At 39.5% G+C, this 19,660-nt stretch overlaps 1 protein-coding gene across 10 annotated transcripts in view; it reads left to right on the top strand.

Moving 5' to 3' along the window:
• LOC139740142 (voltage-dependent calcium channel type A subunit alpha-1-like) overlaps positions 1-19,660 on the top strand; it is a 280,936-nt gene that overhangs the window by 82,294 nt on the left and 178,982 nt on the right. For 9 of the 10 annotated variants that reach the window (XM_071650722.1, XM_071650727.1, XM_071650721.1 and 6 more), the window contains exon 3: positions 17,238-17,468. In XM_071650722.1, the coding sequence (XP_071506823.1) occupies positions 17,238-17,468 (231 nt within the window). Of the gene's footprint in view, positions 1-14,390; positions 14,728-17,237; positions 17,469-19,660 lie in introns of those variants that run through there. The other variant, XM_071650728.1, reaches the window with a different exon arrangement.

Genomic DNA, 19,660 nt, shown 5'->3' with positions numbered 1-19,660 from the left:
GTATTGGTATCTACCAGAAACACGTGTTTGTTTGTTTGTTTGTTTGTTTTGTGTGTGTGTGTGTGTGTGTGTGTGTGTGTGTGTTTGTTTGTTTGTTTGTTTCAGGGACATTATTGCGTCGGTTATTCAAAATAGCGTTGACACATTAGGAAAATTCGGCGTAAAGTAGGCCACAAATAATTACCAAAATAAAGGTAAGATTGCGGCGTTACCAGAACCTTCTAGGTTTGAGGAAAATGACTTAAGTTGTTAGCCCCCTCGGTAATGGTAACATCCCTCTGGTATACAGAATTCATAACTATACTCGCCTGTGATGGTGATCACTTTTAGGGTGTCGAAATGCAATCTGACCTAGAACGTGAGAGCAATCTGCCATCCCATGATTCTAACCCTCCCCTCCCCTCCCCTCCCCTCCCCTCCCCTCCTCTTCCTTCTTACTCCCTACCCTGCGCATTTAAAGGTTTTATGACTTACAAATGCATGTTGATTTGTGTTGATTTATGATACACTGATCATCACTTTTGTGTTGAAACGAATATCTAGAAACAATCCATATATTTTTAAATAATTGTTCTTCTATTTTTCTTCAGATTAATTGGATACGCCCTCAAAAAACCTTCCAAACCAAGATTCTGGTTGTGACCTCATTTGTCAATCATTGCTAAAGTGCTGATATGTTTAACAAAAGACGTTGGAATGCACCTTCCCCTCGACTCAGCGTAACTTGCATGTTTCTGTGATATTACTGTGACAAACAAAAGACAATGGTGAGGGAACATGCAAGTTATGCTCGGTCTCGGTGAGGGTACGTTCTAATGTCTTTTGTTAATCATATCAGTACTTTAGCAATGATTGACAGATGAGGTCACCACCAGAATCTTGGTTTGGAAGGTTGTTTGTGGGCGTATCCAAGTAATCTGAAGAAAAATAGAAGAAAAATCATTTTAGAATATATGGATTGTTTCTAGATATTTGTTTCAAAAAGTAATGTTGAAGGAAGCATGCATCAATAGAAATCAACATTCATTATTTTGTATGTCATAAAACCTTTAATCATAGACCTTGTCTTTCTTTTACAGCAGCAAATTTTGCCAATCCACCATTTCTCTGTCTCTTTCTATCTGCTTCTCTCTTACACACTCTGTACCTATTTATACACTCGTATGTAATATCTGTGTTCCCTTTCTCAGCGCCCCTTCCCCACCCCCAGTGGCTCTGAATTATTGAAGAGCGGGGGGAAATCTCAACACTTAACCAAGGCTGATCGCTTCTCGCCCCGACGCTATGCGGTCCCTGCATGTTACCCGCGTCGCTTCGAGTAGCGCATATTATAGACTGCAGCTTACGGACCCCCCTGTATTCAAATCACATGAAGCACCCCGCTCGTTTGTACCTCTTGCATGTATGCCCATGTCAATAATGTGCGCCATGCTACAACACGGCTAGATAATGAATGTATGCGACATTGTTGTCGTTTCGTGTGGTGTGTTCATACCATGCCATCCATGCGCTCCGTCGAACGAACGCCAACATGGCCAATGTATTGCTGAAAAGTATACCATCTCAAGCGGGTACCTTCATAATATTATAAAGGTGTACGATACGACTGATAAAAAAGAGAGAAGTATATGCACATGACGTAATGATTGATACGTGCAGAAAGAATTACAGTATCATCGACGTGTGTGTGTTTGGTGTGTATGTGCTGTTGGTGTGCCGATCAACAAATCGATGCATTCTCCATCTTTAGATGATAGATCTCCAATGTCAAAGACGTAGCAGCTGGCTGGTATAGTTTCCCCAGTTCCCTTGTGTTGTCTATAATAAACTCAGAATTACGTTGTGACTTCGCAGCACACGCGCATAACCTCGATCCGTTACACGTACATAACAGCCAATAAAAGAACAACGACAACGCACAAATTACAGCCACGATTTAACTGTATACGTAGTGTATCAACCCAATAGCGCAACCTGTCGTGACCACGTGACAGTTGTGGGAGAGCCATTCTGTTTTACCTGAAATGAAAGTCTTATATTAGTTTTTTCCATAAGGGAAGTGAGGAAAAAGGTTTATCACCCTCCTATTCCCATCATGCTGGTTATGTACAATATTAAAAAAAATGTATACTAAGTGATGTTATGTTAGATTCTCCAATTTATTTGCGATTGTTTTTTTTTTTATTTCTACTTTAGGGACGATTCTTCCTCCAATTGTTATTTCGTCCAGCTTGTTGAATGCGCGCCTTATGACGTGAATTCATTATGGTAGCTATTTAAATGTTCCATCTTAACAATATACCCATTAATGTCCTCTGTGGATAGCTGTTCGACACTGAATTTCACTGTTTGTGTCGTTACAAGCATTGAGTAATATATGTTTCATGGGCATTTAGCAATAAAATTGTGTGTGCACACAAACGTAACGCGCACGTGGCACGGCAATACAGTGTATTACACAATGTATTCAATACATGTACTATACGATAAGGAACAATGTTGTTGGAGGCACGCTCGAGCCATGTACGATAGGCCTACCAGGGGCCAAATGCAAGCGAGGTATCAACGTCGTTCCTGTATGATCTTTGTTGGAACAGGAGTATTATTGATCTATTCGCGTGCGTGTAATGTCAGTTAGGGCATCATGTACATCCTATACTGCTTCGAATGCATATGGAGATTGTAATCACGTTCTGGTAATTCATGATGCCCAGAGGCTATACGTAGGAGCGGACAGTCCTCCATGTGTTCTGGCAGCACTTTATGGTGTTTGTGAAATAACGAAAAACTGGTACTCTTAGGACTAAAGCAGTACACAAACACTTGTGGCAGAATGCGTCCTCGTCATATACACTGCTCGTAAATGCCTTTGAGTGATGAAAATAACCCCACTGATCTCTTTAGAGATCAGTGAATAACCCATGCCCAGGTGAGATGCACACACACACACACACACACACACACACACACACATCAACTATTTTTTGCAGAGTAATATTATGTTTAGATACGTGAATATCCTAGTTTGATACTAACGACAATTCGTTCCATAAGGTTTTTCAATGATCAAGATACAAACATTTATACGTTTATGAATTATTAATGTGGATGTAAAATAAAACAACCATTTGAATACAGATAGGCCTATGTATCTATAGAGAGGGAGAGAGAGAGAGACAGAGCTTTGCTAGGTGGCTGCGTTGATAAAATTCGTGCTAGGAATCTAAAACACACAATCATGTACTGTGACGTAATAATTCACTCATTGCTGAAATACCTCTTTTAACCGCCTGTATACTGCTTCCCGAATTGAAAATCTAATAAAAGCACCCTTCTTCTATGAAGTAGCCTCTGTAGTACATTCATAATTGTTAGAAGAAGAGAAAAGAAGACAGACAAACAGACAGACAGACAGGCAGACAGACAGATAGACAGACAGACAAGTAGATAAATAGAAAAGGAGATAGTATGAAGACTGATATCATGATGGAAAGGAATCGGTCTGTAATGAGATCAATTTTGATGACTGAAGACGGGTGACAATTATAATCAAATCTACGAGTTTGCTTAAGTCCTAATATGCTTAGCTCTTAGTTTGCCAAGCCTACTTCGAGATATTTGATTTAATTTCGAAGAATCGCTGGTTACAGAAGTGCACTGGTTCAAAATGTTATTGAGCTTGATCATCATAAAGAGGCTCTTGTTCTTTGCTATTCCATTTCCGGTGCATGCAACCTGCAAGACGAAAAAAAAAAAAAAGAAAAAAAAAGAAGAAAGAGATGAACATTGACATCAAGGGGGAAAAAGATTGATGTTCATGAAAGGTTAGTGTTTGCTCTAGTTATGAAGATCGGAAACCGTCCGAAGCTTTGCGGTTAATTAAAAAGGTAAATAATGATTTCGCTCATCTAAAGTTTACATACAAATGATAAAAGAACGTTTAAGGTATCGATTTTTATTACAGCCTAATTGTAACAAACATTCCACTGAAAGAGGCATTACGTAACATTTCCTGCGTAAAAAGCAGAGACAGCCTTAAAGAAGAATAAGAAACCGATGATTATTAATTGGACGGTTCTCTGTGACTCTCCGAAACGAATTGCAAGTGTCAGCTTTCTAAGGCAATTCGTATTTTAACTCTATCCATGGCAGGGACTTTGGACAGTGTGTACAATTAATAGGGAGTTTCTGTGCCGATTGGCACTCAAATCACAAAAAGGTTAACTTCTTATACACACATAATGTAGCATAAAAACTTCGTTGATGAATTACGATAGCACGTTATCAAGAAATTACCGAGAGAAGATATACGCGACCAAAAGACAGAGTTCTCACTGTAAATCTTAATGCAGCTAAAATTCACGTTATTGCCATGATTCCATAATTGATTCGTGCTAGATGAATGTTTATAAGTTGCACAGTTAAATGTCACATAAGTCCGCTTTGATATGTTCCTGCTCCTCTGTATTGCATTGAGTAAGAGTAGAGGAAATAAGCATGATATGGAGTGTTATTAAAAAGACGTGCCTGTGGGAGAATCTTGTATCTAAATATCTCCATACAAATTACGAACATGCAAGGAATTGGCTCATTTTGATTTATACTGCAAGGCAGAGCCTTTGGCAAACTGAATGACATGCAATGCTCCGGTCACTGTAAGACGTTTTAGAAAGAAAGTTACCTTCCTGATATGCCTTCTTTCCATTTGAGAACGTTTTTGTTTTTCTAAAATCTTTAATATTTGATTTCCTTCAAATAATTTAACAAATCAATCATAAAGCCAATTAAATGTAGGTTATTACGAGTGCATTTTTACTATATAAGTTGATAACGCAAAATTCACTAGAAACAATGTAACGATATTAACGAAACGTGAAACATACCTTCTTTACAAAGAACACCTTTTATTACAAATAATATTTATTCACTTTCATTCATATAATACCAAAAACATCAATTGTCTTTGGTATTACTGTACAACATAATAGAATAATTCTTTGTATAAAAATAACAACTGGGATATAAATTTCATATAGGCCTTATTATACACAGCGGCTTTGCGATTTCTCTAACACACACTTTTTTCCAAATAGTATTTATTCACTTCCAATCAAAATACAAAACACATCAATTCTCTTTGATATTATTGTACAAACATAAGGGAATGATTCTTTTAAAGAGAAACATAGACTAATTATACATTTTCATGTTTCAATATAACGAATGACTTGGCAATAGTATAGCACACACACACGCACACGCACACAGAAGCACACACGCACATGCACACAGAGGCACACAAATTTCACTGTGTTCATTGATGAAATGTTGACCCGGAAGTGAACACTCGGATTTTCATGACCGTGATGTAAAACCACATGATGTAGCCAAAATTCAGGCAAAGAAATTGTTGTGTCTCCATAGAATCGCTCAAGAAGCGATGATTCACTGTGGCGATGAAGTAATGATTACTCATTCTACGTGGTAATGCGGCGTGGGTTTATCGCACTTCCACAACAACAAACTATTCAATACTATGGGAATAATAATATTTGACCACGGTTGTGGCCAACTTCAAATACACTCTACGGCAATGTGAAATTTTGCCCTGTCTAGATAATATACAACATCACGCCACGTGGTGCTACGTAAACGCCATTTTTTACCGTTGGTCATTATAACAACTTCACACAATTTGTTGCTTACAGCTGGCGCTTGGAGGCGTCTTCCCCTTGACGAATCATTATCGTTTACTTACTACTATTATCTATACACACACTGGCGGCATAGTTGAAATTCTGACTTGGTAGATTTCATTGGCGCTTTGCACGCCAGCAGCGAACCGCTACTTTCATTCATTACGTAATCCAATCATAATTGCCATTTACAGGCGGCACGCTGGTATCTCGCCTACACTTATGCGGAGACGACAGGGAGAGTGGTGCATTGTTTGTGTTAATTTCCATCTGCCGATTATGAGAGCCTTTTTAAGACCAGCGAATTTATGTCCTTAAGATGACACTTTCGTAATGAGCGTGTGACAGTCTTCTTTGCAATGCACCAACTGTTTGCATGCTGGTAGTGTATACTGAGTACATGCATTTAGTGTCATTGTTTCGTTGTTGCCTCGCAAAAAAAAACCAACAACAATACTCATCAACAGGAACATATTGTGATATAACAATCTATATCTATATCTATATGTTTCAACATGTATATGATATATATATAAATATAAATATAAACATATATATATATATACAAAGATATGACAATCAAAAGGTAAAAGTGAGATCGTGGACAGGCGTCATTTCTACATTCATTCAAAGAATTTGGACGTAACTATTGCTGAGGTCAGCAATATTCACTGGTTTGGTTCCGTTTATTACATCTTTCTTTCTTCTTAATATTTGTATGGATCATCTATACATTCCATCTTATATTTTCTGTGCGTTGCTGTGTGTTGACATAAATTTTCTGTACGGAAGTATGGAATCAAATTGCTTCAAATTAAATTGCGATTGAATGAAAAGAAATGCATTGTTGTGAATTACTTTATTATTCCTCGACGAGTTCAAAGACACTCCAGAAACCCTGTAAGTCATAAAGACAACATAACGAACATAACATACTATGTTGCTTGTTCTATGATTGTTATCTTTTATTCTATGATTGTAAATCTTTGAAAATGAATAAAACATACAAAAAATAATATACTTAATCTATTTCTCTCCACAATTTTATAACTCGCGCATTATGAGGGCATTGATGAATGGACAAATTAAGGGGAACGAGTCCATTTCTTCATTGCGGCAATGCTACGCGTAAGGTGTATGGCTACCACGTTACAGTTAGTTATTGGACTGCGATGTTTTGTGGCGTGTGAATAAGGCACGGGCCATGAAATATTCAACGGTTCGGGTATTCTTTTTTCCACTGCGCTGAAGCCGCCTTTTTCCCTCTTAGCTCGTATAATACGCACAGCTCGTTGGTCACCGGGACTATATCAGCGATTCCAATATTCATGTACCTTAGTTTAACGCACAGAGGCATCGATTTCCGTGGCAGATTTCCCACTCGGGGGAAACAAACATATTAATAACTTATTTCATCCCAGATTAGATCCTTTGGTTGGACTCGATACACGATATATACTGCAACTAATTTCCTTTCGGTGTAACAAAGAAAAGTGGTCAAAAGGGGCAGATGTTTAGAAACATTCGCGCAAGAGCGATATCTCCCGATAAAATGAATGATCTTTCCATTGTCGAATCAATAGGAATAGCCGTGCCGTCTGAAATATGCAACGTTACAGGTGAAATGATTCGACGGTCTGCCCTTTTTGATTTACAGAATCATCCTTCGAAGCAGCTTTCCAAAATCATGATCATTAGTATAAGTCACTGAAGCGAAAAAAAAATCTTAGTTAAAAGGCAAATTGTATGTAATATATCTAACTGCTTTTGATCTGAATTGAGAATATTTGATGATCACACTTTTTAAGAGTGTCAACAAAAGGTGCGTCTTAAGTGGTGTTAGATTATAGTACGCAAGGACAATGCATTGTCTAGGTTGCCCTATTTGATACTGATGCGCTCAACGAGTATAGTCTGTTACTTCGCGTTGTTCATCATTCACAGTAAGCTTTAATAGCTGTGCTGTGGTAAAGGTTAAAGGTTTGCAGTGTGATGGTAATGTTTTCAAACAGGCAAGAAAAAGGGCAAGGTCGATGCTGTTAGAAAAGTCGTCTTCTTGTCTCGCGTTATGCATGCATGCGTGAATGCATTCTAGCACACATACACAGGCAAGCACACACTCACACACACTCACGCACACGCACGCACACACACACACACACACACACACACACACACACACACACACACACACGCCCGCTGTACGCCTCTTTTAACATAACACTCGTATTTTTACTCAAATTCTTATACGACATTTTTAATCCGTACTATCAATAGATCAGCTTCGAAGCTCCGGAGCCGTTATAAGACCCAGTTAGACCCAGTAAGGTCATGAAGCATAAATCAGTAGCACATAATGCACTTTTTGTGCACCATACAAAGGAATACATAAGGTGTCATCACTTTGGGCCCCCACACTTTTTTTTTAACCCGGAAGTACGTAAGTGCCCTTAAATAGAAATAGACAGAGATCTTGAAGTGTGAGTGCGGTAAGGGTATGTTTTTCCACTGAGGACCTTCTTTTTTTTTTTGAAAACGCTCCACCGGCCATGAATTATACCTCCTTCACGTGTCAGTACTGATACTGCATACTGCATCATATTTGTTTGATCCAGAAAAAAGACATTCAGAACTTAGAATCTGATTACTGATGTGACTGAAAGGGATATTTATGATTGTCGGTACAGACGGTAACGTGCTGCGCCAATATATGGGCATATGCAATGACTGTATGATAACGTACAAAAAGGCATATCTTCGGTAATTGTATTGCACCAAACGATGATTATTATCACCTTAACGCGACGTATTCATCTTCTCAGTCGACAAATCATTGACATGAAATATATGCCTTAATATGATTACTTATAAAATACATGTGTAAGGGCCTCACTCAGAAAACTGGATAAAACAGAAACCTTTTCATTCTTTCTTGCGTTTAGCCATCGCTATACGAAATTTCACAATAGAAACCAAAGACGGTGTCATTGTGACATGCTGGAAACCAAGCTTCCGGGCCGAAACCACAGCCGAAACTGAGACTCTTGTTGTTTCATTAAGATGGTATCAGGATATCTTCTCTTCCTCCTCTTCCTCCTCCTCCTCATCTTCCTCTTCTCCATCTTCTTTTGAAGGTGGTGGGGAAGTTCGGATGTGTGTGGTTTTGGTTTGCTCCGGATCATAAGGTATCAGTGTCGCTGTGAGACTCTTTGAGGGGGGATGTCTTCCATCAAAGTTCCTCTCTTCTCCCCTTAGCGAAAATGATTAAAGTGGAATCCTAGAGAGGTGTCAATGTTACCCCCACCACCACCATCCCCACTCTTCTCTTCTCCCTTTAGTAAAAATGATTAAATTGGAATCCTAGAGAGGCATCAATGTTACCCCCACCACCACCCCCCTCTCTTCCCCACCCCTATCCCCGTTGTGGAGTACTACGCAGCGAAAAAGAAAAAAACAAACAAATAAACATCGAAATGCAAATTCTGTCTGCGTGTGTGTGTGTGTGTGTGTGTGTGTTTTAGAGCGAGTGTATATTTATACGTTTTCTGTTAAGTCTATGTGAAGATGCCGGACATACCGGTGAACTTGATATGCTTGAAAGCATTTTTGACAAACTGGCAAGTTTAGATTATCCTTGGACACTTTTTCCTTTTAAAGATTAAATCGGCCGATTATTTCCGAGAAGAGCTCCTAGCGCCATGATAGGCACTCAAAGCATAGTACTGTATTACCCTGGACTAATTACTGCTATCATCAGGAGAGCGCAACATTCGCGGAGGAATTACTGTAATTCTCTTTTGCATGCAGGTGGTATAATTATGCCGCAATATTTTGTTTGGGAGTGTAGTATCTTTCCGGGCATATATTTTTCAAGATGGAAGTGGCCATGACCATTTCCAAGAAGTCAACATAATTGTATTTTACCCTTTTTCCCCCCTAACTTGTCGGGATGTATCTATATAGCACACTATGGGCGGAGATTCGTATGGTCGTACGAGCTTTTTGACTCTGAGATGCATTTCATCTCTTCCTTAATATTAATCGCTGCATTTGTTCAAAAGCCACCTGCAACAAAATATGCTGCGTACTACTCTTTAACAAAGCGTAGGGTTTTTTTTTTCCACTGCTGCCTCAATTACAATCACTCATGCCCGATTAATTCCAGCTGCTTCTCCGTGGCAGGCATCTAACATTGTTTGTTGGCCATTTAATCTTATCTTTCTTACGCAGAGGTAAAGACTGATTAAAAAAAAAAGAAACGACAGCTTTCGGCTTTTGGATGTATGCTACGAATTGAGACTATTGGTATACAGGACACGAAGGGTCTCTATCAATGTGAGAATTCTATATATATGTATATATATATATATATATATATATATATATATATATTCTGAACAAGGCATTAGTGTCAATGTGTGAGTAATCTAACGACATCATTTCATCTATTTAGAACGCTGTTTGCTTCATCTGTAATCAATCGCATTCCAAAAATTTAAACTGCAAACTGTATAGGCGTCTGTGTCGATTTCAGTCTGTCGGTGCATAAGACGTATAGAAAAATATAATCTTATATATGTATATGTATATATATATATGTTTGGGGTTTTTTTTGTGTGTGTGATATATTACGTGGGAGTGTAGATGCGAGTGTGTGCATGTGAGCGAATATGCAAATACAGTGTGTTTTTACGAGACACTCGTTCCATTTGCTTTTGATTAGCATTCTGTGTACGCTGGAAATGAAATTTACATTTCATATGAGATGCACGATCGTATACCAATGTAATAAATCTTGATGTAATTGTCATATACTGGTGGTATCCGATGACAACAAGACGGATCGAACTGGCTGATTTATTCCCAGGTTTTCACCTCCCATAAATAGGGAAACCTGTTATGGCACAGACTGGTAAGTTCACATCTACCGCAGTTAGTATCTCTCCGGCGAGCGCCACGTAGCCGTGAGATATGGCAGGGTCCCACTCCAAGTGCGTCAGTATGGCGGTAGAGTACACGATGACGCTTATACCCAGGGGAGAAACCCCGCGTCTGTCACATTAAGTTCGTCTCCGCCCAGACACACGCGTGTAATGTATGATAGTCAACAACCACGGAAACGCTCCCCTTCGCTTTCCACACTGCTCTGGGCATGCACAACCGCCTTCAAAGCAAATTGGCTCGAACGAGAGAGCGGCGCGCCCGACTGCGACGTGTTTGTGTTGTCCGAACGCGTGAAATGCGAGATGGACTGCATATTAGCCCCATTCGCACGCCTCGCTCAATGGCTGACACACACTGTTCGGGTAACCGAGCCGTGTTGTACGTCTTTGAGTGTGTGTGTGTGTGTGTGTGTGTGTGTGTGTGTGTGTGTCAAATCTCTCTTAACTATCTCCAGAAAACTCTTCTATTGCTAACTGAAGATGTAAGACAGAGAGTCCCGCAATGCTATATGAGTACCATAATCGCCTTCCTCGCGATAACCACTTTAAAAACTTGTTTAACAGGATTGATAATGAAACAGGAGTCAAAACTACCATTAACTAAAATCGAATCTTTATGTGTGTGTGTGTGTGTGTGTGTGTGTGTGTGTGTGTGCATGTATGTATGTATGTATGTATGTATGTTTGTACACTGTATATAAAAATTAATGCTTCCTACTGGGAGTATCAGGAGTCTTGTGGTGGTATACATAAAATGGAAATCGACTCAAAAGTTTATAAACTTGAAAAATAAAAAAATAAAAATAACTTGAATCAGACTGCCATGCCCACGTCTTTTCTGAGTGCACGGGATACATTTATTTCATCGAAATTTACGGTTATCACCATTTTATTGTTATTGTGTATTGCTTTACAGCATCCGTCCCAGAGGAAAATTTCATCCAGCCGTATAGTGTAACATATGAGTGTCTTTATGGCATCATGACATTTTACGTGTTTAACATTATAGTGATGAAACGACAACTTTCATCATAATCATTGATAGGTGCATTGAAGAAAATTAAACCAGTGACTATTGGTGATCCGTCGCGATTATCATCACGAAATACTTTATGTATGTGCTAGTTTTTCTCTGTTTTGTTTTTCTTTTGCATCAAACAACTTACTTGATTCTTATTTTTGCTTCAGCAAAATTCTAACTGTTCGAAAAAAAAATACTCAGCAACACATACTATGATAAGAGTGTGTACCTCTATGTAAACATAGAAAAAGTTTGATAGGTCGAAAAGATAAGTTACTGCAGTTTTTAATGGTTCTACACCGCAGACACACAATTAGTGACAGCCGAGTATAATGTTTGTGGTTGCGTTCAGTGTTCAACCTGTCGTGGTATGGATCTTGTTTGGATTAACATCCCGAAGAACCAGAACTTAAAAACAGGAGTTGAATGTATGGTGGTTAGGTGTTATGCATTCATTGAAATTATGTCTTATATTTTGCAACCAAATCACCTCAGTCCCGTCCTATTTGCTGTGTTTGACAATGTAAACTGACACGGAAAGATACAAGCATGTGTTCTGGGGACGCAATTTCACAGGGAGCTAAATTTCTGACGCCATTTCCTTTGATCCCTTTTCTTCGCTACCGTTTTCGCAGATTTTTGCCACGTGCTCTTGTTCAGCTTACACGTGCAAAGTGTGAATTTATTAATCGTGATTATCACGGTTGCATTTTTTTTTCAGCCTGCAAATGTACTCAAAACGATGCAATATTCAAAGACATCAGTGAACGGTCAATTAAAAAAAAATCATTGTGTATTATATATATATATATATATGTATATATATATGTGTGTGTCTGTCTGTCTGTCTGTCTGTCTGTGTCAACGACTGAATCAAAATGTACATGACTAAAAAGATAGTTAAATTAAATACAATACAGAGGATAAATGCTTTGGTCTTTCGATGCGCGGGACGTTAATTAATTTATTGTTCAATGATAGCAACAACAACAAAAAAAATGTCAAGGTTTTTCTTCCTGCTCAGTTTTAACGTATACGATTTCCTTCACATTGATATCCTTCTGAACAAAAAAAGCAAGTTTTGATGTAAGTGCTGTGCCGTGGCAAAAGATAATGCAGAGCTTCGTGGGTTTATTCGAGGATTCCTCGAAAAACTGACAAGCCGAAACAGCCCATGGTAAATTACTACGAAGCGCCCATAACTTTGGAGAACGGTCCTAGCGACAATCAGCGGGAAAGTGAGAAGGATTACCGTAGATATGGATCATCTTCGTGAATTTTTAATTGCCTTGTAATATCTCCATGGCAACGGGATGATTCCTACCTTTACGAAACGAAACGTCGTTTGCATTGCATTTTTGAATCATGAAATATGGTTCATTTCGGGGTGTGGTTTTTTTTTTTTTTTGTATAATGAGATAAGATTACTTGAAAACAATGTAGGACATAAACTTTTGTTCCAAGCCGCAGACGATGCCTTATTTATCATCAGTAAGTAACACTGATTAAGGTCAATCTCAGAGCAGTTTGTTGTGAAAACTTGTACATATAGTCTGGAATATGACACGGAACGTCTGAAATGAATGTCATATCATGATATGTGTTGTCGCTTATACGAAACACGTGAATACCACACCAACTGGATAATTTATTAAGGAATATTATTCGTGTCCACAAAATTCTTATAAACTTATCATGACTCAGGGCCGCCCGTTCAATGAATTATGCCATTAGTATACACAATAATATTCCTCCTGTTACGATCCTTTGCGATGCTTATTAGCTCATGTATCTTTGCGCAGCATCATTGTGAAAGACCCACATTATGCGAGTGCCTGCAAGATGTGTGTATGAAAAGAGAAAGCTTCGAATGTGACCGGAATATTTCAATTACTGAGTAGTAAAACGACCTCCCACTGTGCCTTTGCGCTGGACTGCATTAATACACGTAAAAAACGTTGGAAGAGATTGTTCATAGATTACACATTCGTACTAACCACGAACACACGCGCATACATAATGTGGGGCTTGTAGATGTAGCTCATGCGCAAGTATGTTTCTTTTCAAGAAATGTTCGTTGCCCATGTATATTATGATATCTCGTTCAGTCGGAAGCGCCGCCATACCAGGCAGAAGATATGGAACCCTCCTTAATGATATGCACGGTGCATCTCCCAAGATGATTTAGGTAGAACAAGTGCTTCTTCCCATGTGATATACAATAAGCTGTGACCACACTTTAATTAGATGAGAACTTCCAAGAACTAGCAAAAGTGCATACATTGTGCCCCCCTATGTGTGTGTGTGTGTATGTGCTCGCTCTCTGCATGTGTATAAGTATAGGTAGCCGGCGCCATCAGACCAACAGGTTTCTGGTAGACACACACAACTCATACACTCATCTCCTCAGAGCCGAATCTATCCGTCGCCTTTTGATTTGCATATCGAGTGAGAGAGGGCGAGAGAGAGAAGAGGAGGAGGAAAGTCATGGCTAGAACGACTGCGATTAAAGGTTACACGGTAGGAAAGACAAAGCAGACTCTCATACCACTGTCATTTCTATCGCAGCGGTTTTCGCCGTGAGGTCTGACATGTCTTTAATCACGGGTTTGCCAGCCTGCAGAAAAAAAAAGCACCTCATGAATATGTATGATTATGTGCGGGCGATGCGCGGAGAAACGGATGGCACCCCCGTAAGCTCCAAGCGAGCGAGCCTGCAAAAGCCCGCATACGCGATCTCGCCTCATTTCATGTGGCCGGACTATACACAGTAATACCGCGGAATTATAACTCAGCTTATTACACCGCACCGTATATCGGGCTTTCTGACACATATTTCATGAGACGGAATTTCACCTATATTTTGGCATCAGATTCGTCATTGCGCAAACGACGTGGAATATCATGTTTGTTTCCTTGGAATTAATGTTGGAATGCCGTATTTCACCGCGGATTGCCCGGATGAATATATAGATGTTTACTGTACGTGTATGATATGTAGATAGGGTTATCCTTCGATCAGCAATAATCGACATGCATATTTAGCTGTGACTGGAAATCTGAAAATGTGAGTATATCAAATCCGCCATCTGTGTTCTTTCTTTTTCGCATCAGTATTGTTCATATCGAAGATGATTCCTTTTCGGCATAGCAGAATGGCGGGCCCGCAGGATATGGCCGCTCTGTGTACATCTGTAATACGTTTGCTGGAATAAGAAAAGCAGGTAGAAAAGAAAAAGGTCGTATATTGATGGGATTGTCTATTTTTTAGCCTACTTTTTGTCATTCGTTGTCGTGACACAAATCTGTCTGTGTGAAAAACCAGAACCTTTTGTATCTTCTTTTTAAATCGTGTGGGTGACAAGGAATAGAACAATTGCGATTAATTTTACTCGTAAATCGTGATTGATAAAGTCGCTGGCAGTGTGGGGGGGAAAACCACCCCGCCCATCAATCATATATTACGCGTAGCTCAACCCGTTTCCATCATATCATTTCTTTTTTATATTGTTCGGACCAGGGCTACAGGTCCGGGAGGGGGCGGAGGGATAGGAGGAGGGGTTGGGGGGGGGGGGGGATTCAAGAGTATGCGAAGAGATGGCGGATATCGGATCACATAAAGAAAGAACTTAAGTCTGGTTTGTTCGGTGTCGCTGTCATAGAACTCTCCCCCCCCCTCTCTATCTCTATCTCTTTTGCTCATTTTCATTCTCGATTTGTTCCGTCACAAACTATAATTGATACACAATCAATTACTGTTACCATAGCGCACCTTAACACTACCCCCACCACACCTTTGAAGTTCCACCTGTCCATCCACAATAGAATTTATCAGGTTTTCAACATTTATGCAAAAAAGATAATCGTGTCTGTGCTCCGTTATGCTACGCGTGTGCATAAGGATACCAGTGGCGCCACGGTGGACCGAGCAATACCACCACTGTGGTGGCCATTCATTATGGTCAGAGTTACTAGTATTCGGGGGAAAAAAACACCTGTGATTTCGATGTATGATCTATATGCTATCCCCATTACACCTTTGCAGTTCTACCTGTCAATGCATAATGTAATTTATCAGGTTTCAGACATTAAATATCAAAGAGATACTTGTATGTGTGCTCTGTTTTTCGTGCGTACATAAGGATACCAGTGGCGCCACGGTGCGGTGGACCGATCAGAGTCGCCACCGTTGTACCCATCATAATAGTCACAATAAAAGTTAGCGAAAAAAGTGTGATCTCAAGGTGTGATCTTTACGCTATTCCCATTAAACCTTTGTAGTTCTACCTGTCAATACATACATTCGCATAATAGAATTCATCAGGTTTCAGACATTATCATGCAAAGAGATATTCTGTGTCTGTACTCCATGCTTCGTGCGTACATAACCAGTGGCGCCAAGGTGGACCGATCAGTACCGCCACTTTTGTGTCCATTTTATTAAAGTCACAAAAAAGTGTGATTTCGATGAATAATCTCCACGCTATTCCTGCCACACCTATGCAGTTTTATCTGTCCATGCACTATATAATTCATCAGGTTTTAAACGTTAAATGCAAAAGAGATATTGGTGTTCGTGATCCATGTTACGCGCGTACATAAGGATACCAGTGGCGCCACGGTGGACCGATCAGAACCGCCACTTTGGTGTCCATTATAATATAGTCACAATATTCGCAAAAATGATAAGTGTGATCTCAATGTGTGATCTTTACGCTATTCCCATTGCAGCTTTGCAGTTCTACCTGTCAATGCATAATAGAATTCATAGAAGTTTCAGACATTATCATGCAAAGAGATATCTATGTCTGTACTCCATGCTACGTGCGTACATAAGGATACCAGTGGCGCCACGATGGACTGTGCAATACCACCACTTTGGTGTCTATTATATAGTCACAATAAACCCCCCCCCCCCCAAAAAAAAAAAAAAAAAAAAAGAGAGAGAAAAAGATGGTGATCTAAATCCTAGAAGTGTACAGCCAGATATTTAGCCTTCTATCTTCCCATTCCACAATAGAGTATCATTCCTTGCAAATCTTGGGGCTGTATAGTGCTGTATTTTGTTGTTAATAGCGCAGGATTCAGCGCTGGAGCCTTAAACAGGCGGTCTTGTCAGGCGGTTGCATCCATTTCACTTATTCAAGATGTCATGTCCCTCCTGACCAAGATTCAAATGCATATAAATTACAACCAGATGTAATGATCGTAATGGCACGATTTCTTGAGAAAACTATGTCTTCATTGGAAAAAGTTAAGGTGGGTCAAAAAAAAAAAAACAACAACAACAACCACCAAGCAATAGCTTTGCCATAGTCATCATTAGTAGGAGTATGGGAAGTAGTGGTGCGGTAGTATTGCGGTCATTATAACCATCAAATATCAACCTTTTACGATTATTTTTAGTTTTTCCTTGTTCGTATTTTTATTGCTATCACTGTCGTTGTCATCAGCATCATCGTTAGTATTATCTTCGTAATGTACAGTATGAGATGGTCGGTGACGAAGATTCTGATTAATGATTGTGAATTGATCCATAACGTTCTTAATCTTTTTTTTTTCCCATTTCCTCTGCAGAATGGCAGCACTCACCACAGGCAACACGCCGTATTCGGACGGCCTTGAGATCAACTTTGGCGGCGGGCCGGCCCGGGAGCCTCCCCCTCCTTCACCCGCTGCCTCGCAGAAGAAGACGTCGAAGTCTCCGGCCGGCTTCATCCTTTCACTGCTCGGTAGTAATAGATCCCTTTTCATCTTCAGCGAGGAGAACTTCATCAGAAGATGCGCCAAATGGCTCACAGAGTGGCTATATCCTTTACTGCACATTTTTATGCCAAAATTTATAGTGTGCATGATACATTCGTATGTATTTACGCACGTATAGCACAATTAAAAGTATTACATAAATAGCTAGGCCTTACGTGTATGTCATGCCATACGCAAACATACTGATATGATTCATTTGCCATGTCTATGTTTGTTTCTCATTCTCTCTCTGCAACGCTTTATGTATGTTAGGATGTATGTATGTATATTCACATTATTCTTATTATTTATTTATTTATTCATTCATTTATTCATTTATTTATCTATTTGCATGCTCTATACTTGAAACCTTTATCGGCATAAATGTCACGTCTAGGGAAGATCGTTATACAATGATTGTTTTCACACACAGAAATAAGGAGTATTTGGGCCTATTCTTGTGAAAATGTCATCTGTTTCCTCATGATGTGCTTTAGCACACAAATCCGTATAATATCATAACGAAACACATGGTATTATAACACTCTCTTGTTACGTTACTCATTAAAAGATAAGAGATGTCGCATACAGGTTGCTGAAAGGCGATGAATGTGATTTACACTTGTAATGATAATAATCTAACGATGTATAATCTGCCCGCAGTCGTATACAGTGGTAAAAATCCTTGAATGCAGCTCGACTGCCCGCACAATCGTGTCAGTAGTGATAATTATGTCAGCAGCGAAATGCAAAGTGCAAGGCATTTATACCGACCCAATAAATAACATAAAAAGCCATCTGTCATTTTGATAGTAACCAAACAATTGAATAATTCGTAGACGGCAAGTGTCGAATGCACGCGATTAGTAAGTTATGACGATAATAGTCGCACTGACAGCCTGCATAAAGCCAATCTTGTGATACTCTGGATGATTGTATGCAGACATTACAGTTTATAGCTAATCAGATTACAGTACCAGTACTTCTGTCTAACCCCTCATGTCACCGGCTCTCGAACTGCCCACGTATATAGTCTGGCACAAACGGAGCATTATTGATAGAGCCTGACAATATTATGTTGATGGTACTCGGAATACACTGACTACAACTCAGACGCCCACAGGGATGTGTACATCGAATGTAAATGCAATATCTGCATCACTTGCACAACTCTGACGGGTTGTACTTTAAAACAAATTGTCTCTGCTTGAGGGACACCGACTATTTAAACTCACACAATAGTAGTATTAGTTTCGACACTTCTAACAACCAAAAGCTAGGCGCTTGATTCACTTACTACCAGCATGGTTGTATATCTCTCTCCCTCTTCAAATGTTTTGGTTTTTTTTAACGCGCACAAATTACGTAATCGCAAAACCTTACTTGGCCATTAATTTAATCGTACCCTGCTTTCGATCGTGTAAACTGTAAAAGTACTGACTTCTAAGAACAAACAGGTACGACAGCCTGCAACACTGCGTGATTCTAACGGCTCATGCTGTGAGCAAACCGCGCAATGCAAAACATACAACGCACTGCTATTCCAGTGTATTGTCGGCAGTATTCATTTAGGGAAATTGCGCAGGAACGGCAACCAAACAATTGAAAAAAAAAGCAACAAACAAACAAATTTCATATTTTGCACTAAAAATACCGATCCGACATGATTCAACATGTGGAAGTAAGCGTCAGATTATATCCATAGCACGTCTTGAGCCTTGCTCGCTAAGAAAACAAAAGAATGTCAGAGATGGTAATGAGGGATAATCAGTATTTTCATTCCATCGCCAGTTTTTATCCAAAAGTGTGTTTCTTTTTTTTTATGGTAAAACGTGTGGAATACGCTTTCCAGTAATGATTGTTATGCAGAAATCATTTTACCTTGACTTGCGTCCGTGGATCATGTGAGCCGTGCGATATTTTCAAGCTTACGGCGCATGCATACAACCTGTCTAAAGTACAGGTGTACTCACCACATGTTAGAATGTTTCCCATGTACGTACATCAGGGTAGTACATGCGATAACAGACTATGGTGGATGTATTAAATTTCTACATCCATCTGGGCAGTATATAGTGCGGTATATTCAAAAAGCTTTACGAATCTGAACCCAAACTGTTAATGGGTCCATACCTTATGCCTTTTACAGAAGATGATATTGTAACTGAGACATTTAGGCATGTAATTTGTCGTCTTCACTGGTCGCACGTAATGTATAGATGTGGAATTATGAATACTTCTTTCAGCCGCAACAT

This window comes from Diadema antillarum, unplaced genomic scaffold (assembly GCF_040938485.1).
Source record: "Diadema antillarum isolate AM-2024a unplaced genomic scaffold, OU_Dant_1.0 seq00000837_RagTag, whole genome shotgun sequence".
Classification (NCBI taxonomy): Eukaryota; Metazoa; Echinodermata; class Echinoidea; order Diadematoida; family Diadematidae; genus Diadema; species Diadema antillarum.
The sequence above is the reverse complement of the archived record's forward strand: the minus strand, read 5'-3'. Positions and strand labels throughout refer to the sequence as shown.